General features: G+C 38.5%; 2 protein-coding genes across 2 annotated transcripts; both read right to left on the bottom strand.

The window, feature by feature from the left end:
• Positions 1-5,791: 5,791 nt before the first annotated feature.
• On the bottom strand, positions 5,792-10,526 carry LOC127983769 (DBH-like monooxygenase protein 2 homolog). The gene is made up of 13 exons (XM_052586061.1): positions 10,209-10,526; positions 9,643-9,789; positions 9,342-9,494; positions 8,931-9,014; positions 8,697-8,849; positions 8,382-8,484; positions 8,140-8,306; positions 7,980-8,068; positions 7,762-7,858; positions 7,582-7,641; positions 6,537-6,667; positions 6,340-6,448; positions 5,792-6,241 (listed from the first exon to the last, which is right to left on the bottom strand). The coding sequence occupies exons 1-13, from the start codon at positions 10,473-10,475 to the stop codon at positions 6,131-6,133; spliced, it is 1,671 nt and encodes a 556-aa protein (XP_052442021.1). The 5' UTR covers positions 10,476-10,526; the 3' UTR covers positions 5,792-6,130.
• Positions 10,527-16,775: 6,249 nt separating this feature from the next.
• On the bottom strand, positions 16,776-20,540 carry LOC127983771 (DBH-like monooxygenase protein 2 homolog). The gene is made up of 13 exons (XM_052586062.1): positions 20,219-20,540; positions 19,753-19,899; positions 19,470-19,622; positions 19,006-19,089; positions 18,779-18,931; positions 18,408-18,510; positions 18,172-18,338; positions 18,014-18,102; positions 17,792-17,888; positions 17,595-17,654; positions 17,257-17,387; positions 17,072-17,180; positions 16,776-16,973 (listed from the first exon to the last, which is right to left on the bottom strand). The coding sequence occupies exons 1-13, from the start codon at positions 20,483-20,485 to the stop codon at positions 16,863-16,865; spliced, it is 1,671 nt and encodes a 556-aa protein (XP_052442022.1). The 5' UTR covers positions 20,486-20,540; the 3' UTR covers positions 16,776-16,862.
• Between the last annotated feature and the right edge of the window lie 1,574 nt (positions 20,541-22,114).

Raw genomic sequence — 22,114 nt, 5'->3', positions numbered from 1 at the left:
AATGACCTGCATGAGTAAAGACTATGATATAGACATATTAGTTCAATATCATTTTAGCCTCATAAGAAATTTTTGTCTCAAAATAATGGCTGTCATCACATGGTCTCAGATGGTTCTTGAAAGCCCATTGCCATTAACTCTTTATAAATAAGCTCCTTGTCCTCAGGGTGTGATCCCCTGGCATAGTTGCATCAAGTTGTGGACGCTTGTCACAACAATCAGTCAAGGAATGCGGTTGCTGGTGATCAGGTCTGGAGGAGCTCACATTTTGAGGCAGATTGCTGTACTTCCTACAGTTCCCCTCTTAATGATGCTCTAGGCCTATCAAGCATCCGCTCAACTCCACTACCATCTCACATATAACACCTCCCTTCAGGGCAGGTGCCCAGTGGCGGTGACCCCCTGCCTTAGGTTGTCCCCTATTGGCCAGAAGAGGATCTTACCCGTCATTGAGAAATCACCTCATGCACACTGGTAACCACTCTTTCCCGTTGCAACATCCTCGACAGTCTTCTTCCAGAATCCAGTATTTCCTGCAGCTTAGGAAAGGTGCACTCAAGAACCATGAGAGCCATTGACAGCACCTACTAGTGTTAAAACATTGAAAAAGGTTAATCAAACTAATATTTAATCGCTAAACTCAATTGGATACCTCCAAACTATCATGCTGAGATTACTCAGTGAATTTATTTTTCACACCCGTCCATTCATTGTAATTTTCTGTTGCTTCTGTAGCTGCAGCCATCAGGCCCTGTATGATGGTGGAGACTAAAAATAAGACAGATAAGTTACTGGTCATAGAACAAATAGCAATACAACTGTTTAACTATGCAAAATTATTACATCTATAGCTCAGGGTCTGTATTATGATTTTAAAGACCTCATGTCTCTTCAACAATTGCTTATTGTTATTCATTATTTTTATAATCTCTTATTTCTTACATGCATTGGGCAGTTGAACATTTAACTACCAATTGCCCTCTTAATGCATTAAATCTGAACTCTTTTTAGCATGTCCTTTAGCATCTCTGCCTATGATTTGACTGAAACACTGTGCTGTACTATAAATATCTTATCACTTAAACACAAGCTCAGATAACGGCATTTTAGCTTACTTTGAATGAGAGAGAGAGAACTCTGAGGGATTCAGGACTCGTAACAATGCATTTTCATTCATTTTTAACATAATTTCATCGTACTATCATTTTACTCTAGCCCAGTTTAAAACTTGTCAGAAATTATATGCATTTTAAAAATAAACATCTTTATATTTGTATTTTTACTTTATTTTCGCAACTCAAATGTTTCTCAAAGTTCTTTGCAGTCATTGTCATTACTTTTACATCAACTTGTATTTATCCATTCACTTAATTCTGGCCATGGCTTCTGAATTTCAACATTGGTTTTAAATCTGTCAGAGGTTATCTGACCCAGGTATATTACTTTGGGTCTTGCTAGCATGCTGTCTTCAAAGTTACTTTGAAACCCCCGTTTATGTTACTTGTTTACAACTTTATCATCTCATAAACAAAAAATAATTTTCTTTTCTCTTCTTTTTTCTTTTTTTATGATGCTGCGTGACTACAATTTTGCAATCCAACAATAAAATTACTCTTTTGGCCAAACATTAGTAAATATAGGAATTACATTTTTTTTTTTTTTTTTTTTACTCAGAACATGTCTCTGGTACTTTCAAAGCTTAAGCCAGAGTCATGGTGGGGGCCAGCATGAGATAAAACAACGGCTTCATTGTAGTCAAAGTAATTTTATCTTTTTTAACAAAACATAAGCTTCTAAGTTTTTCCAAAATGCCACTGCCAATTTGTGTGCCTACAGTTTTTTTTTTTTTTTTTTTTTTTTTCACTAACCCAGAATTCTGTTCAGTATTCCTTGTCAGGACTTTCAACAATTATATAGGAACTGGAACAGGTCTTATGATATCATTCTTTGTCATTTAAACCTTCTATGTACAGAGAATCAGATTAAATCATCACTCAGTTACTTCTGGGATTATTTTTAACAAATCGGCACATACATTTATAAATGTTTATTTCTCAGGTTCTTTCTAAGTTTAAAGCCAATCAAGATTTTGTTTTAACATTACAATCAGAATTAAAGCTCAGACTGATCATTCTTTAAATGAATTCAGAGAATATATATATATTTTTAAAGTCAGAGCTTCAGAGCCAAACTGTTTACAGCATTTGCTCTCTTCTGTTTCATTATTTCTATCAGGGCTGACCAGGTTACCTAATTTGTCAGTCATATTTCTATCATAAACCAAAAACATATTGAGGCGGCGATCTTACCAACAGCACTTGACTTCTGCGTGATGAAATTGCAAAGTATATTCCAGAATTTCCATATACTGGTCCAATCCAATCAGGGTCATGAAAACTACATTTTAGCTCTTTTGGGGTTGTTCCTGAGGCATCCCAGATCAATCAATACTTTCCCTTTGCATATATCCCTATATTTTTATAGGTGCACATATGAATTATCACTATTTATTTTTAAACACTAATTTTGGATACTCTTTTCCCTAACCACTGACCTGGCCTATTTCTAAGCTCGGGGCGCCCCTGTCTGTAATGGTGGGTGATCGAGAGTTGGAAGAGCGAGATACGACTAGAACCCCCGTCTAGCGTCTTACATTCTTCTCGGGATTTCCCATACCCCTACTTTGGCTTCCCTGGCCGTAAATGCACTGCCCTTTATGGCCTCTCGTGCTTTTCGGCTTTCTGTGCATTGACCCAGCACTGCCTATTTACGGCTCTATGTGTCCCTTGTCCCTCGGTGCTTGACCCAGCACTGCCCTTTACGGGTTCACATGCCTGTTAAGAATGCGTTTTTGTCCCCCCCTGGACTGTGCACACCTAGAAAATTTTTACGTCTCTCTCTAAGACCTATAGGTGTGCACCTGTTCCCTCTGTAACTGTACACATCTCTAAATATCTTATATCAAGACCTACCGATGTGTACTTGTACCCCTTATACTCACAAGGTTAATAATTTACAGGTATATTGTGACACCAATTTACCCACTCCACCCTGGAGCTGGTGTCTACCCCCTCACGTCTGAGTGAGTCTATCGTTCCTCCTTCTCTCGACCCCCTCCACTTACAGACAGTTCCTAACCAATAATATTAAATCTAAAATCTTTCCTACCTTGGTTTGATGATTGATCAGGGATGTCAACAAAGAACTATTGCCCGCATTCTCCACCATTAACTGTAGGGGAATTTACAGTTAAAACCCAAGGACCAGATATGTCGCAATGAAGACCAGGACTCAGAGATGAGTTCAATTAATAATAATAATTTTACTTGAAGAAAATAGTTTGCAATTTCATCAGCAGAAGTCAGCTTCAACACTCTCGAAGGAGTTCGCAGGCCGCCCCCAGTACAATACAAAATCAAGCACAGTTATACCCTGACAGAGGATACTAATTGCGTCAATACATGAGTCAACAAAATTCTGATTGGTTCCAAAACCTAGATAAACTCTCCAAAGACGTAGATCTGATACGCTGGACACTGGCAGTTGATTGTTTGTCCTGGGACTGTCTGAGCTTCTCCCTGTACAGACAGATACTAACACACATACACAGAGAACTTATCTAAAATTCAAGGCTTTCTAGCACTGGCAAGTGTCTTATCATTACGGTTGGATACACACACATAATATGTGGACATTAATCTTGAGGAAAAGAAATACAGCACACATAAGGTTACACATTTCACTCTTGCTATAACTTGATTAATAGTCAAACAAGAAATCATGTAATAATATAATATAATATCAGTATGAAGCAGACATGGGGACTTGGTCCCATCTCTGGTATGAAGGATATGGCAACTCGGCATCCACTCCTTCAAGACGGTGAAAGAAGTTACATCAGTTCTATTTTGCATTAATGTTTCAAAAGGATGCAATATTATACATACAGTGGGCATCTAGTCATAGCTGGGGGCGTGGCGAAGGCGGAGTCGGCGTGGGGAAAAACACTGCGAACATTGTGTGTATCTGAATGACAAAAATGCACTTATTGAGCGCTTATTCCCAGAGACGCGTAGAACAATTTTAGTCTCTTTTAACTTTAATATTCATATACACTCGTCCATATCGATATTTGATTCATTTTACAGCCCTAATATAGATGTATTCATTCAAAAATAGCCAAATTCCGTATTCCAAATTGACGTTCAGCAAGTTCTATTTGTGACTGGATTCCACGATTCAGTCGTTTCGCCAACACAGACGGGGTGAATTTATGAATGAAAGTGTAAAAGTTCTGACACAAAACTAAGTTGTTATGTGTCCACAAGCTTTTTTAAGTGGGTAAACGGGTTTATGTTCGACACTAGGCTAACGTTAAGTAGTTTTGCTTCAGGTAGAATGATAAGGCTAATTATACATGCCACTTTCTGAAACAACCTTACACAGTTTTGATAGCGTTAATAATGAACACAATGTTAACGTAGCCTGCCTGTGATGAATGCTGACTGCACACATACACATTATAGTCTTGGGATTTCCACAACTTCCCTTGATAATCCTCACAAGTTAATGCTTGTAGCCATTTTGTCATCCTTTCTGGTTCTGTATGTTTATTAGGAAGAATGTAGAACTTCATTTCATAATTTGTTAGTTTTCCCCCACGGGCTAAATTCACACCACGTGACAGGGCGTTCCCGGGGGCGTTCCCAGACCAACCGTCTGTATCTATAGAGCATCACAGTCCCGCCCACAGCCCGAGAGAGCTCTGGTGCCGGAAGTAAATTTCCCATTCATTTCTCCCATTGACTTTCGGAAAAATCTTTATTTGATGAGTATTAGAGCATGTGTGAGGATAACCAGCTACGGCTGAACTCATAAGCATATAACATATCATTTTGAGTGAAAAAATTATGAGAAAATCCCAAAAAAGTCAAAGGTACAAGACTGTGTACATATTTTCATTTCGAGCGCAGGAACTACTCATCCCATAAACCACCGCGCCTCATTGAATACGACTGAAGCCACAACCGCGAACGAGCCTTTTGAGCGACTTCCAAATCTGATGACAGCCGCCCGCGCAAACTTTTTCCTCCAGTGAATTTTCTCATGGCAGCCATGGAGATCATGATTGCACTGATAAGTCTACCGTACAAATTATTATTAATGATCTTCAGTCTTTGCGGGGTTTAGCCAGACGGTTACACGAGCTCCACCAATCAGATGCATCACTGTGGGATTGTAGGATTGTGGGTAATGAAGTACTTAGCCAAGACATCGCGAATAAAAGGCATTTATATCCAAACAAGGTTAGTGCCCCATGATCCTTTTGCGTTTATATGAGCATATACTATCGCTTAGTACAGCCGTAGCTGGTTTTAAGTCTACCATGTATGGTTACGTTTTTATGGCTTATACCCCAAATGTCAATGCAGAAATTGCATTGAAAATTTACTTCCGGCACCAGCTGTGGGCGGGACTGTGATGCTCTATAGGTGCACTCCAGAGAACTGCACAAATCACCCCACGGAGGGAGAGGGGCAGGGATAGCAGAGCTAATTAGCATTTAAAGGAAAATTCACTGAAATGGCTTTCTGTTAAAAGAGCTGATCTTGACAGTGTAAAAAGGGTGTTGATTTACACTACCATTGAGAATTTTACAAAATTTAGTTGTAGGCTATTTATTAAGACCAGTAAAGTTAAGTTGTAAAAAATGGGCATCGTATAACCCCTTTAATCTAAACTTAAAGGTTTTCTTTTTGTACAATGCATGAAAGACAAGTAAAGCAAAGAGTACAGTGTAAAGTCCATTTTAATGTTAATATTATTTAAAAAGTTACATATAGTTTGCTCAAACTTTCTTGTTTTCAAGTTGCTTTTAAAACGGTTCATATGAAATAATTACTTTGCAGTTTTAACAAGAATTCATCTATATTTAATTGATAGTGAAGACTATGCAATGATATTTTACATTTGATTATTTGCTTTCTGTACCTGAACACCTACAAACCTGAAAAACAAACTTAATCATTGTTTAAATTGTATATTTGTTCTATTCATTTATTTGTGCCGTTTACACGATTTCAAACAGGGCCCACAGGTAAAACCTGCACCAGGGCCCCGCAAACCCCAGCTACGGCCCTGATGGCAAAGAAAGACTCCTGGTGGCTCTGCCGCTCACGCAGGGTGCAGACGGGATGGCTTTGAGGTCAGGAATCAGCCCGGTGTTGTTTGATAGGTTGTTCTGGAAATAAACATGGAAAATAGTGTCAAGTAAACGCAGATGTGGTCAGAACAGAAGCAGTTTAAGCTTTATATTGTGGAGGAGGTGTGAACACTTACATCTGAGTCCATGACCATGACGAGCTGGTCGATTCTTTTCAGTGTTTGTTGGTATTGATTGATAGACGTGTCATTCCAAGTCTTACTGGACATCATACTGAGCCAAGTACTGCAAAATGAAATTAAAGCTAAGTTATCATTAAGATGAATATTAAGAGGGTAACTCGTTAAAAAAATTCAGTGTTTTAAATGATTACGCTGGATCTTTTGCTCCCATTTCAGTCATTAAAGTAGTTGGATTTGGGAGGCTTGCACAGACACTCAGATTCATAACTGGATAGTAGAAGAGGAAGGCCAAACACATCTCATCTGTAGTTGAGGGCCCCCCCTGTAGGCAGAAAGAGGGAGTTTTACACATCAATTTTCCTCTCTATTTAGAGTATTAGACATATAGAGTTCTGCAGTGATGGTATTTTTTGGTGGGCCAAAACATAGAAACGGCATTTTAGCACGTACAGTTCCACGGTCTAGATGTCAATGGGTTTTTGGTTAAATGCATGATATATATATATATATATATATATATATATAAGGTCTGGGTGAACATTTTCATAGATTTTATTCTGCAACTTAAAATACATTAGTATAATCCCTTGTATTTTATAAAGCTTTTACTTGCCTTGAGAAAGTTGCTAACAAGTGGCTAACTGGGTCTTCAGAGATTGTCTGGGACATTAACATCACACTGAACAGGTAAACTCATCTACTCACGAGTTCATTTTTTCAGCATCATTGTGCTAATAAACATGCTTTTGCAAACTTTTCTAATTCAAACGTTTAGGGAAACTGTTTTTATTTTAAGACCGTAAGAGTTTTCAGAAACTTAATAGCAGTAATGTTAAAGTTATGTGATAATGGTGTAATTCCTTTTCAAGCTGGTTTGAAATCACAAACTTTTGTTAGCCACAGAGCTTATTACCAGAAATAATTAATGTTAATGAGAAAAGAATATCGAGCTTTTGTTAAGGGAACCAGGGTGATGCTAACTTTCAGTTTGTCTTACAAAATCACATCACACTTTCTGAACAGCCAGAAGGATGAAGCATGAGAAACAGGATCAGGAAATCTTATTAATATAGGATTAAATAATCAGAAACATTTCTGGAACATATGAAAACTTAAGTGCACCTGCCAGACTTATATTTTTAATATAATCTGGGTTTTAACAATGAAAAGCAGTGAAATTTGAAGATACATGATATTGAAAAAAAGATGACATGAGCCTCTGTGTACAGTACTAACCCATGTGAGTGTGCTGCGGTTTTCAGTATTATAGGTGCACTCCACCAGCAATTGGTCACCCTGAAAGACCAACAGGTTCCTTAACTTTGTTCACTTATTTTGTATATACTCGATACATGATACTTGAAATCCCTGAAAACCTAACAGCATGGTAACTTTTTCAAACTTGTCAGCACTTACCAACTTCACGGTCTTAGTTTTACCCAAATTGATTACTTGTTGATATTCAAAATCATAGTTTTCATCCGCAGCTAGGAAATCGATCTGTTGACCTCCTCTGAAGAGGATAACAATTTGCCATGAAAAGACAGTAATTATGAACCACATTAGAAAAAAAAACACTCAGGTTATTATATCTAATTATTTCCTGAGGTCAGTCATTGGTTAAAAAGGTTTACCTGAAGTGTCCGACTCGCACCTTCCGTCCAGCTAAGTGTGTGTGCAGCCCTGCAGAGAAAACCTGAAGATCAGTTGGTGTCTCCAGAACCTGTAGAGCACAGAACACAGGATCATCTGCTGAATCTGATCGAGAGAGTGTGAGTAGATAAACATACATACCTTTGGAATTTCAGCAGTGTCACACAAGCCATACGTGAGGAAGGATTTGGCTTTGGGTGGGATGGCGTACCCAGGGAGCACCGCAAGCCCTGTGGTCAGAACACCTGCATCATGCTGACGGAGTTCAGATGTGTAGAAGAATCGCAGACCTGAGTTATCAACTCGACCTGTGCGGAGAAGTATGTATTATTTTATTGAAATCACAGTGTGGTATTTCACATTGTAAATGACTGCTGACTGACCTGCAGTTTTTTGGGGGTTGTTGTAATGCACTTCAAGCTTGTAGAAAAAATCCTCAACTTTTCCTCCGATTGGTAGTCCTGCCACTTCAGGTAATTCAAAAGCCTTGAAAAATGTAAATTTAATTGAAAATTTTATTGTTAACCTCATTAACAAAGTGTTACAATTTCAGTAGGCCTAATAAAGTATTATTGATAATAAAAGTTGAAAATGAATCATCCTCACGAGGTGGATCTTTTCAGTGAATCAGTTCAGAAATCTGCTTGGAATGATTCACTTAAGAGTCAATTCTTTCAACCTAAGTCAGTGAGACTAACCCCTCCGCCAATTCCCCACAAAGCCACGGCCTCTATACACTTTGTATCCAACCCAACATAACACTCCTCCTCGGATGGCTTGGTCACGCTCGGAGGGCAGCGGTACAGCACAAGATGATGCACGACGTCAATGTTTGTGATCAGTGGCTCAATCTGGAAGTAATAAAAGTCAGAGATGAAGATGATTGACAGATAGTTCAGGATCATTTGTGCTATGTTCAAAGAAAGACTCACGCGATAAATGTGCTTTTTCCGATCAAATGTTGGGGCTTTCATGATCTTGCAGTGATAGTAGGTTTGTTTGGCTGGTAAATTGAGCTGAAAATGATTTGTAAATGTAAGCAACATGTAAAGTTACACTTGTTAGCACTTTAAATGGATTAACCAATAACAATCTTTGCAAACTATGAGATAAACCATTATATTTGTTATAAATTAATACAAATAAATGTATACCTTTTAACAAGAAAACATTAAATTGACCAAAAGTGACAAAATACATTTAAACTGTTACAGAATATTTTAATTTTTCAAAAGAGGTTACGGTTTTCTCCGAAATATTTAGCTGCTGTTTTAATTGTTACTTTTAAAATGACAGGTTAACAGACAGAATAATAAAAAAAACGAAGTACAAGTTTTTCTTACATTGTCCATAGTTATGTCAAAAAAGTTGCTGTCTGGAGACTTGACCTGAGGCATGTACTTCAACAGGTTTAGCTCCTTTGTCCCTCTTCGGTTGCTGTGGTACTTGATTTCATCAGTCAATCCGTACGCATAGATCAGCTTAATGGGGAGATCCTGAAAATGCAATAAAAGCACTTATACGTAATGTCTTTACTTGAAAGGAGATGCTCTTTGGCCACATGCACACTGCAGTTAAATATTGTTAAATACTTTTTCTTTGTAATTAATATAATTAAAAAACAAAAACAATGATTAAACTCACAGTGATTGGTAAATCATTTTTATCACAAGAGCTGATGGACCTCTGAAACTTCATGACTGTTTTCCCATTAGACTCAGTCAGAGACAGGAGTTTGTAGTTCTGTTGCTCGTCAACCAAAGGCATTGAAAATGCCAGAGCATGACGGTCCTGAGTACAGAAAAACAGAAATTAAGTATGTTTGCTTTATGATTAAGTAGGTATGTTTTATGTTGTACATACTGTATAGATATACAGATCCCAGTGCAGTTAAACTGGGCTATCAAACACTTTGACAATCAATAGTTCAAAACACAGCATATTAGAGGTACATATATACCAGATATGAATACAAATAATATAAAGAATTAAATATAAAAAATAAAATAAAAAACAATTTGTGACTCGACCGTAAAGTGACAGTTATCGATCTCAATCCTGAGGATGTGAACAACTAAAACCCAAATTTAAGATAAAATATAACTAAACTGAAATTAAGAACGCAAGTCAAAAACAAAGAACAAAATATCATAAGAACATAATTAGTTGTAATTTCACTTTAAGTGGCTTTGACAGTTATCAGTTTTTACCGTGAAGTAACTGCCTTGGGGTCCAACTCCTCCAATGACCATATCGGCTCCAATCATTCCTCCGTTGGGGCTGAAGCCAAAACCGACCCAGCCGCTGGTGCTGACCATGAGCTCGAACAAGATTGTGCCCTGGATCTCATCAAATCCCCACTTCAGATGCACCTTGTGGTTGGGGTCCAGATATTCAGAGAAAGGCAGAAGAGGGTCTTCCTGAGCCCAGGACCACTGGACTGAAAGCAGAAGCAGAACAAGAGATAACGTGACCATGTTTCCAAAATCTGACAAACAGTGTCTTTGTAAGGAGTTTGAGAAGGCAGTGACATGAAACTGCACTTTAACAGCCCTATTTAAGCTGTCTGTAACCCCCCTCACCTGATCTCAATTATCCTCCTCTCATTCTGGTCTGGTGAATCAGGTTCCTCATCACCTGATTTTCCAGTATTATTGGCTAAGAGAGAGATACGATCAGCTTCATGAACAAGCATTCAAAAACACTTTTTATCAAACATTTATTTTAGGGCTGAAGTGAACAGTAAGTACAGAATAGTGGTATTTACTAGTTCATTATAACTATGCCAAAGATAGACTGGTTAATGATGTTACATAAGCTAATTTTTTTTGCCCTTTCAGTATCTTCGCATCAAGGCAAATGAGCAGAGGTCAGGACCAGGGCCACATTAACAGTTGGGCTAGGCAGGGTTGAAGCCCCGGGGTCATGAGCAAAGAGAGGGCCTCGTGATTTGATTGGCTGTGAAATAGATTGACTAATTCCATGAATTCCATGCATTACCATTAGAGATAACATTTAAAGGTGGTTTACCAATCACTTACATTTGTTCTATATTTGACTTTTGAATGACTTATGCACGTATCTCATCATCCTCACATATTTTAGGCTAGTTTGATTATTAACAATCTGAAGGATGTTGCTTTTTCTGGCTATATTTTCTTAAGGGGTTGGAGATAACCCTGTAGAAATATGCAGCTTATTAATAATAGGGCTAGGTGGGGCTGAAGCCCCGGGGTCCGACCAGGGAGGGGGCCAATGATTGGCTGAGTAGTAGATGGACTGGCCGTGAGTATCGCCAGAGACCAACCACACCCATGAACATAGCCATGAGATCACAGAGGTCTGGACCTCAGGAAATTTTTCATGTTCAGCAATAAAGTTTGTTTTCTGAATGACGAATTTGCTATTTATATGAGTGTCCGCATGTTTAGACAACTTGCAAAGAATGTTTCGCGTCCGTGGTATAAAAATGATTGCAGGCAGACACTGGCAGAGTGAACGATGCTTGAGTGAGTGCGCAGGCGCAGCCTCCGTTGTGTTGCCAGATGCAGCTGCTATAAGCGTCTTTGGACTCGTCTATTCCACTTAATTTAGTACTTTAGAAAGTCAAAGTGAAAAGTTGTAGATTAGGTCAAGCGACAGGTAAATGTATCTTATCTTATTTGCAAAGTATTTGAAATAACTTTATTTCAAATAACTATTTATTTTACCGTTTTTATTTGTTTTCATTGCAATATCTTGCAACACTGATTGCTGGTCCCTGAACTGACAGTAATCAAAAAATCCCAGGGGTCTCATTTATAAATATTGCGTATGCACAAAATGGGCATAATATATGTGTACGCAATTTTCCATGCACATATCGTGATTTATAAAAAGTAAACGGTGTAAATAAGGAAGTGCTGTACGGACATTATAAACCATGCGATATTATGGCGGACATTGCTGGATTACTGTACAACTGCAGCTGCACAGAGGTTTTAATGTCGTGTAATGTCATCTCTACAATAGTATATACATTCTACAACATTACAGTATGAAAAAATCCACTATATTCGAAGGACATAAGAGAAAACAGTAAACTACATTTTTCCTTTTTAAAATACTTTGTCAGTGACACACCAAATCAGACAATACACTGCAATAAATATGGGCTTATCTGTTTCCACTTAAATAGCTAAAATATGTTTATCTTATCAGCATAACGGCATAAATTTAATTTGATTTTAAAATAACTGAAATACTATTTGGCCAATGTAAAAGAATGAGATCATCTAAAATATATCTGAGAACCATTTTGTTTTATGGATATTTTCATATATTTATTCTAAAACATAGCAAGGATACTATTTCCTTACTGTCTTTGTGTCACTTGCATGGGAATTCGCATGGAAATGGTATGCAGATGAGGTTATGCAAAGTAAAACTTCTAGCCATTGTAAGCTCCATATATGGTGATTTCGGGGAGGGGACGAGGTAGAGAATTCCTTGACTGGAATTTATAAAGACATTTTTGTGCAGTTTCTGGCGTATGCATAGTTTAATAAATCTGAAAACTTGTGGGCGTATGCAAATTCTAGCTTTTGAATTTAGTAAAATTCTAGGATGAAATCTACTGAGAGTTTTATAAATGAGACCCTAGGTCATGTTATTGCTGACATGATGCAATATTCGTAAGGCAAAAAATAAATAAATAAATAAATAATAATAAATCATGATTTTATCTGTTGGAAACGTTTTCAAACCAGTATAGAGTAACACTAGTACACAGATCTATGGGTTAGAGAATGAAATGAAATATTCAAACACTGACCATGTCATATTAATTTTGGTAACAAAATTCCACCTATTGGTGAAAAGTAATAAACCATTTATTAACCAATAAGTATTAATTTTCCATAAATTCTAAGAACTTTTCATTACATTAAGCTACTGTAATTAAACTGGACTCAAAATATTCCTTGGGTTACGCCAAGAGCATAGATACATTTTATTTTGCCATAGTCGGCCGAACTTCTTGTCTGCCATTTTGATACATGTTGAAAACCTACTTTTTCAAACTCCTCCTAGACAGTTTGTCCAATTTTCACCAAACTTGGCTCAAAATGTATGGATTTTGTGTTGATAGAAAACACGTTTTTGTGTAGAATAACAACGAAGGCACAATGCCAAAATAACAATTCAGGCTGTATCTCTGCAATGCTTTGTCAGATAGACACCAAACTTTGTGTGTGCTTTGCATAGACAGTAAAAGAAATGGACACAGCGACCCCGTTGGATTCAACGGAGACAAACGAAGTCAAGTGGAATCATGCACTTGGGGTCGAGCGTACTGCGCAGACTCAAACTGAACTTGATGACATAGATGTCACGTGAGCAAACTGTCTGACATTTGTAAGTCTTCTAATTGCTGTGCCAAGAGAAATCTGAATCACCCACCGAATCTTGCAGAGAAGGCGAGCGTGAACAGGAGCAAGTATTCTGATTATCTCCCTTGACTTTATGCCTCCACGTCCCCCCGATAGCCTCATAGACAGTAAAAGATTGCCTGCGAGCTTCTCCTCCTGTCCATACGGTAATTTCTCTACTGTGTGTCAGAGAGTCGCAGGTTATGACGCAATCGTTAGCTTATTTTTACAAAAACTGCCTCTATGGGGCCATAACGTAAGATACAAGGTAATGGAGCCTTTTATACATTTTCGTGTTTCTTTAAAAATAATGAATGGACAAATGGAGTCTTTAAATGCCTCAGATGTAAAGTTATTCGCTGTCAAAGTGACGCCAAAATGAATGGGAGTCAATGGAATGCTTACAGCAGGTGGGGGTCCGCTAGCCAATGGCAGGGCCCAGGGGTGCTTCAATAAAATATGAAACCCTGCCATTTTGACTAAATTAATCCTGAAAATAAAGCTTGCTTCTGTAGTGCTTGGCCCCGTAATTGCTGCTTGCAGCTATATTTTATTTTGTTTTTTATTTTATTTTATTTAGTCTGCAGTGTCTCTTTTCATTAGAGAGTGCTATATGCACACGTCAATCATTTTACCTGTTGACATACAGGTATGCATGCCATAAACACTGTAGTCTATATTTATCTTCTCTATGAATGAAATCTGTATTTTGTATTTTTAAATAAAAACTATTTTATTATTATTGCGATTTTCTAAAAACATTTTAATTCAAGGAAATATTCTGAATACTGTCAAGCCAATTTGTTTAATCTAAATTTATTTAAAGTTTTTCATATTGTAGAAAGCACACACATATATAGCTTGCTCATTTTTCTGTCGCTGTGAGCCATGAGTTTTTCCCTCTTAAAATTATTGGCATTTATTCAGACAGTGAAAGAACAACAGTTACATCAGTTCTATTTTGCATTAATGTTTCAAAAGGATGCAGTATTAGAAGTGCACTTCACCATCAATTTGACACCCTATTAGGGTTTTACTATTAAAATTATATACTAAAATATGCATATGTACAACTGGAAGTCCTGCTACCAGGAAATTCAAAAGCCTTTAAAATAAAAATAATTAAAAAGGTACCTAAAGGTTCAACCAGTAATTTTATTTAATTAAGTTTACATGTAGGATATGTATAGTATGAAAACAATTAAGGTACGTTGTTGATAAAAGTTGAAAAATAATTATTTAATTTGAGGCAGATCTTATAATCAACTAGCTGAATCAGTTTAGAAAACTAGTCTGAATGATTTGCTTAAGAATCAATGTGATCCAATTCTTGATTTGAACTCACTCTGCACTCAGATTAAAAATGCCTTAAAACCCTAGTCACAGGTGAGACTAACCCCTCCGCCAACTCCCCACTCAGCCCTGGTCTCCATACACTCATCATCCACTCCACCCCAGTATAACACTCCGCTTCAAATGCCTCCGTCACAGTTGGAGGAATGCTGTACAGCAGCAGATGATGTAAATGTAGATAATGTTAAATTGTAACAACATGTAAATGTAAAAGATCTAAATAATGACTGAATTTTATTTTTAAAGTGAACAATTCCTTTAAAGGGGTCATATGATGCATTTTCAGTTTTCCTTTCTCTTTGGTGTGTTACAATACCTTAGTGCATAAAGAAGATCTGTAAAGTTGCAAAGATTAAATTCTCAAATCTAAAGATATATTTATAAAAGTCAACCATACCCTATTAAAACATCTCATTCTATCACACCCCCAAATGTCTGTCACGATGTGGGAAGCTTTGCATAATGCTGGCCAAATGTTCATGCAAAGAAAGGCTTAACTTTTATTATCTCTGTGGGCGCTGGCGTTATGTTGTGGAGACGCTTTTTCCTTGTAAAAGTGAAGCTATTTTGTTTGGCCTTCCAAAAGAGGAATGCAATGTGTAAAAAGATTGTACAAGTCATAATAAAAATAATATTAACTTTTCTAGGCCCTCAAAGCGCTTTAGGGGGTATCTCCTCATCGACCACCAGTGTGCAGCATCCACCTGGATGATGTGACGGCAGCCATATTGCACCAGAACGCCCACCACACACCAGCTTACTGGTGGAGAGGAGACAGAGTGATGAAGCCAATCAGCAGATATGGGGTTTGTTAGGAGGCCGTGATGGTCAGCTGCCAATGGGCAAATTTAGCCAGGATGCCGAGGTCATACCTCTATTCTTTTCGAAAGATATTCTGGGATTTTTAATGACCACAGAGAGTCAGGACCTCGGTTTAACGTCTCATCTGAAGGACGGTCACATAATCACTTATATCCCCACTGGATGCAACAAATGCCTCATTTGTAATGGGTTTTAAAGGTTTCGTCTTGTCGAGCCGGGACACACCGCACCACAGTATGGTGAGGGGCGTAACATTTGTCACACACTTGAGGCATTTGGCCATTCACAGCACACCACCTTGCTTATCAGACTTATGAGCTTTATAAAAAAAAAAAAACAGGTTCCAACAGACGATCATGACCCTTTTTCGTTGGGATTGCATCATCCTTAAGAAATAAACGATACGCAAATCCGAAGTCAAACTGGGTCTCGTTTGTAAAACAAGCATCTTCGAAATGCAGGGAACAAACACAAACACAACTCCGTTGATGCTCTGTAAAAATAAACTCCATCCACTGGTCCCTTAATGCGTTTTTTTTTTTTTGGTAATCTGTGCAGGGTTGTCTTGGCAACCAAAAACACACTTATTGTGACTTTTCGCGACGCTCTCGCTCTGATCAGTGAAACGTCTGTGCTCAGCCTTGCTATACGGGAGCGTGCGCTCTTCCGGCAGACGTGCCCTTAGGACCCATATAAGGAAATTCCACTCCATCTAACGTCACACAGAGCCATACACAAAAAAAACTTTCCGAAACTTGTATTTTGGGAACAAAAATACTCCTTCAAACGTACAACTTAATTTTTGAAACTTTGTCCAGGTTTAGCATGGGAATCCAACTCTTTAACAGTGTAAAAAACTCAGTATGCATGAAATAGCATTTCACCCCCCCTTTAAGTATAGTTTGCTTAAGTTTTGTTTCCAGATTGCTTTCAAGACTGTTCATATGACCCAGGAGTTTGTTCCATTAAAATGTGTGACATTTAATCAGGCAATGAAAAAAAATAGGTTGCGTCACTGCTAAATATAGGAGCAGTGTTGGCAAACAGGGCCATCGTCTAGGGAGGTGAAAAGGGACTTGACAGGTTTACAAATTAATGCCTTTAATTGATAGTGAAGACTATGCAATGATATGACATTTGTTTGCTTTCTGTACCTGAACACCTACAAACCTGAAAAAAAGAAACAAAAAACTGTTTCAATTCCCCCCCCCCATTCATTTATTTGTGCAGTTAACATGATTTCAAACAGGGCGGGAAAGATCTCAAACAGGCAAACCCCAGCTACGGCCCTGATGGCAAAGCAAGACTCCTGGTGGCTCTGCCGCTCACGCAGGGTGCAGACGGGATGGCTTTGAGGTCAGGAATCAGCCCGGTGTGGTTGGATACGTTGTTCTGGAAATAAACATGGAAAATAGTATCAGGTAAACGCAGCTGTGGTCAGAATAGAAGCGGTTCAAGCTTGAGATTGTGGAGGAGGTGTGAACACTTACATTTGAGTCCTTGACCATGACGAGCTGGTCGATTCTCTTCAGTGTTTGTTGGTATTGATTGATGGACATGTCATTCCAATTCTTACTGGACATCATATTGAGCCAAGCACTAAAAGGGATTTAAAAAAAAAACATTGTCATAAGGATTTAAAAATAAAAATAAAAGAAAAAGTAATTGAGATTACGCTTGATCTTTTGCTCCCATTTTAGTCATTAAAGTAGTTAGATTTGGGAGGCTGGTACAGCTGCTCAGATTCATAACTGGATAGTATAGAAGGAAGGCCAAACACATCTCATCTGTAGTTGAGAGCCCCCCCTGCAGGCAGAAAGAGGGAGTTTCACTTTTTTTACGTTTTAGAAAAAAAAAAAAAAAAAAAAAAAAAAAAATACCCACACACATTGTGTATGAAAATTTGTGCACCCACCACACTAAGATTTTTTTTTTTATATATAATCTGGATTTTACTAATGAAAGTCAGTTAAATTTGAAGGATGAGCCTGTGTGTAAAGGTACAGTACTAACCCATGTGGGTTTGTTGCGGTTTTCAGTATTATAGGTGCACTCCACCAGCAATTTGTCACCCTGAAACACCAACATGTTCTTTAACTTCACTGATTTTGTGTGTATAATATATATATATATACACACACACACACACATACACACACACACACACACACACACAATACTTGAAATCCCTGAGAACTTTTGCCACTTACCAACTTGACGGTCTTAGTTTTACCAAAATTGATTGCGTGTTGATATTCAAAACTATAGTTTTCATCCACAACTAGGAAATCGATCTGTTTACCTTCTCTGAAGAGGATAAGAATTTGCCAAGTAAGTAATTAATAAATAAAAAAAATAAAAAAAACCCTCACACACCAGGTTATTAGATCTAATAATTTCCTGAAGTCAGTCATTGGTTAAAAACCATTTACCTGAAGTGTCCGACTTTGACCTTCCGTCCAGCTAAGTGTGTGTGCAGCCCTGCAGAGAAAACCTGAAGATCAGTTGGCTTCTTCAGAACCTGTAGAGCACAGAACACAGGATCATCTGCTAAATCTGTTCGAGAGTGTGAGTAGATAAACATACAAACCTCTGGAATATAAGCAGTGTCACACAGGCCGTATGTGAGGAAGGATTTGGCTTTGGGTGGGATGGCGTACCCAGGGAGCACCGCAAGCCCTGTGGTCAGAACACCTGCATCGTGCTGACGGAGTTCAGAGGTGTAAAAGAGACGCATACCTGAATTATCAACTTGACCTGTGCGGAGTAGTATTATATTTAGTGTCACATTGTGGTATTTCACGTTGTAAACAACTGCAGACTGACCAGCAGTTTTTTGGGGGTTGTTGTAATGCACTTCAAGCTTGTAGAATAGATTCCCAACTCTTCCTCCAATTGGTAGTCCTGCTACTTCAGGAAGTTCAAAAGCCTTGAAAAATAATTTGAAAATGATTACCTCAAAGTGTGACAAAATCAGTAGGCCTAATAAAGAATCATTGCTAATAGATGAAAATGAATAATCCTCATGAGGTGGATCTTTAAAGTGAACCGGTTCAGAAAACTGCTCTGAATGATTCACTTAAACTGATCCTAGTCCTGATTCAATGATGGGTTCACAGCGGTTAATGATTTATTCAGGTAATTGATGGCTTAAACCTTGTGGTTTTCACATAAAAATTGAGATGGGTGAAACGAACCCCTCCGCCCATTCCCCACACAGCCACGGCCTCGCTACACTTTGGATCCACCCCAACATAACACTCCTCCTCGAATGGCTTGGTCACGCTCGGAGGGCAGCGGTACAACAACATATGATGCACAACATGAGCGTTTGTGAGCAGTGGCTCCATCTGGAAGTAATAAAAGTCAGAGATGAAAATGACTGACAGACCGCTGGATAGGTTAAGTTCATTGACTCACTTACACGATAAATGTGCTTTTTCCGATCAAATGTTGGTGCTCTCATAATCTTGCAGTGATAGTAGGTTTGTTTGGCTGGTACATGGAACTGAAATGATTTGTAAACGTAAGCAACAAATAAAGTTACACTGGTTAGCACTTTAAACGGATTAACCAATAACAATCTTTGCAAACTATGGGGTAAACCATTATGGGGTCAGTGAGAGCTTTTCATATGAAAAAAAACTTACACTTTTCAACAAGCACACATTAAACTGGCCAAAGTGACAAAAGACACAAACTCACAGAATATTGGTTTTAAAGTGCTTTTCTCTTGAGTTTTCGATTCAAGAGGTTCTGAATAAAGAGGTTACTATTTTCAGGGAAATAGTTTACTGGAGCTGCCATTTGAAATGTTGCTTTTTAAAATGCCAGCAAGACTAGATTGGGTTAACAGACAGAACGAAGCAAAGTTAAAGTCTTTCTTACATTGTCCATAGTTACGTCGAAATGCTTGCTGTTTGGAGACTTGACCTGAGGCATGTACTTCAACAGGTTTAGCTCCTTTGTCCCTCTTCGGTTGCTGTGGTACTTGATTTCATCAGTCAATCCGTACGCATAGATCAGCTTCATGGGGAGATCCTGATAATGCAATAAAAATACTTAATTTCTTTACTTGAAATGAGAAGCTCTTTGACCACATGCGCACTGCAGTTAAAATCTTGTTAAATACTTGATAAAATTTCCACACACATAAAACGATTAAACTCACAGTGATTGGTAAATCATTTTTATCACAAGAGCTGATGGACCTCTGAAACTTCATGACTGTTTTCCCATTAGACTCAGTCAGAGACAGGAGTTTGTAGTTCTGTTGCTCGTCAACCAAAGGCTTCGAAAACGCAACAGCATGACGATCCTGAGTACAGAAAAACAGAAATTATGTATGCATGTTTTGTGATGTTGTAGTTATAGATGTACAGATCCCAGTGCAGTTAAACTGGGCTATCAATTAAACACTGACAATCAATAGCTCAAAACACAAGAACAAGATCAGGTGTCCGTGTCAGAGAGAAAGAAACAGAGTTAGCGGTCGCAGGATTGAAGATGAGAAAAACAAACTCAAATAGAATATAAACTAAACTGAAAATAAGAACGCAAGTCAAAAACAATAAGTCAAAAGAACATAATTAGTTGTAATTTCACTGTTAGTGGCTTTGACAGTTATCAGTGTTTACCGTGAAGTAACTGCCTTGGGGTCCAACTCCTCCAATGACCATATCGGCTCCAATCATTCCTCCGTTGGGGCTGAAGCCAAAACCGACCCAGCCACTGGTGCTGACCGTGAGCTTGAACAAGATTGTGCCCTTGACCTTATCAAATCCCCACTTCAGATGCACCTTGTGGTTGGGGTCCAGATATTCAGAGAAAGGCAGAAGAGGGTCTTCCTGAGCCCAGGACCACTGGACTGAAAGCAGAATCAGAACAAGAGATAATGTAACCATGTTTGCTTTCCAAAATTTGATAAACAGTGTCTCTGTAAGGTGTTTGAGAAGGCAGTGACATGAAACTGCACTTTAACAGCCCTATTTAAGCTGTCTGCAACCCCCCTCACCTGATCTCAATTATCCTCCTCTCATTCTGGTCCGGTGAATCAGGGGCATGTTCAAGTTCAAAACGGTGTGCAACGTTTTGCTACGGTTTCCGGGTTGAACGTCATGTTTCCCAGAAACGGCGTGCACCGGTGTGCAACGGGGTTTGAGATGCGTTTTCTCTTGTTTGGTGGGTGTGTCAGAACTGCAGTCCAATCAGCAGCAACATGTATATAAAGCACGCGGTATTAAAGTGAAGTCGCACAATGGCTTCAAGGAAAATAATGTACAAATCTGTTCGTTGCAGCTCAGTCCTGAACTGAGGATATTAAAAGACATGTTTTTCGTAAGTTTTATTGTAAAAATATAGGATATCAACATAATGATGTAGTTGTTTATATTTTTTGCTTCATTTCAAGTGTATGACATTTGGTATAGAAATAATCAATGGTAATTAAAGCTGCAGTAGGGAACTTTTGATGCTCTAGCGGTTAATAAACAGAACTGCTTGCGTCTTGCGGAAGAAAATTGTAGCCGGAGCTACTTCTCTCTGTTTATGTCTATGAAGAATCACAAAGGTACTGGGTTACTCCGCCGCGGTACCCCCGAAGCAATCTAAAATAGTCCGAATATAAACACTTATTATAGGTGTACCCTAGTGATTCAGGACAAGCTAAAAACACGGTTTGGAAAATGGATTCATGGTGTACTCGCTTATTATGTTCATTTTTCTACATTTTGAACACAAGTTACGGACCGCAGCTCTGATTGTTTGTTTTTTTTACCGGGAGCGCATGACTTTCTGCAAATGGCAATAGGACCACTGGGAGGAGCCCGTCTATGGAGGAGCCAGAGGAGCTTGATTTTTTTCACAGATTATCTGTCTCATATTCTACTGTCAGGACATAATGACTTTTTTTTATAAAAGATCCCTACAGCACCTATAAGTGCTTTCCCTAAAAAACAGAAAGAAAATACAGGGTATTAAAACCGTATGAACTACAAATAAAGTTAGTATGTGAGGCTAAATAGATGTCAAAATTCTTCACAAAGAAAACAAAGAATGGCCTTCTCAGCTGCCATAGTTGCAACTCGCGTCATCAGAACAGTGTGTTCAATGCAGTGGTGTAGCCACAGGTGTGCCAGGGTGTGCCTGTGCCACCCACAGTGGCAGCTGGCACACCCAAAAATAGATGCAGAATTATTTGTTATAGTCTCAATAAAAAATGGTTTACTAAACTTGGGCTATTGTTGTTAACTTAGAATATATATATATTTTTTGTTCGCGACTCGGTTGATTCAGATCGGCACTTCGGAGCCTGTTCGCGACTCGGTTGATTCAGATCGGCACCTCGGAGCCTGTTCGCGACTCGGTTGATTCAGATCGGGACATCGGAGCATGTTCGCGACTCGGTTGATTCAGATGGGCACTTCGGAGCCTGTTCGCGACTCGGTTGATTCAGATCGGCACTTCGGAGCCTGTTCGCGACTCGGTTGATTCAGATCGGGACTTCGGAGCCTGTTCGCGACTCGGTTGATTCA

This window comes from Carassius gibelio, chromosome B20, assembly GCF_023724105.1.
Source record: "Carassius gibelio isolate Cgi1373 ecotype wild population from Czech Republic chromosome B20, carGib1.2-hapl.c, whole genome shotgun sequence".
Classification (NCBI taxonomy): domain Eukaryota; kingdom Metazoa; phylum Chordata; class Actinopteri; order Cypriniformes; family Cyprinidae; genus Carassius; species Carassius gibelio.
Note: the sequence above shows the minus strand (reverse complement) of the source record. Positions and strands in the feature narration are given on the sequence as shown.

What these genes read in the sequence shown, in the direction of transcription:
- LOC127983769 (XM_052586061.1), bottom strand. Translation starts at nt 10,475, where the DNA reads ATGGTCACGTTATCTCTTGTTCTGCTTCTGCTTTCAGTCCAGTGGTCC. An exon ending in GGAAAAAGCACATTTATCGC is followed by an intron (nt 8,850 to 8,930) that starts GTGAGTCTTTCT and finishes TATTACTTCCAG; the next exon opens with ATTGAGCCACTGATCACAAA. An exon ending in ATGGGAGCAAAAGATCCAGC is followed by an intron (nt 6,449 to 6,536) that starts GTAATCATTTAA and finishes TTCATTTTGCAG; the next exon opens with TACTTGGCTCAGTATGATGT.
- LOC127983771 (XM_052586062.1), bottom strand. Translation starts at nt 20,485, where the DNA reads ATGGTTACATTATCTCTTGTTCTGATTCTGCTTTCAGTCCAGTGGTCC. An exon ending in TCGACGTAACTATGGACAAT is followed by an intron (nt 19,090 to 19,469) that starts GTAAGAAAGACT and finishes AAATCATTTCAG; the next exon opens with TTCCATGTACCAGCCAAACA. An exon ending in ACACTGCTTATATTCCAGAG is followed by an intron (nt 18,103 to 18,171) that starts GTTTGTATGTTT and finishes TGTGCTCTACAG; the next exon opens with GTTCTGAAGAAGCCAACTGA.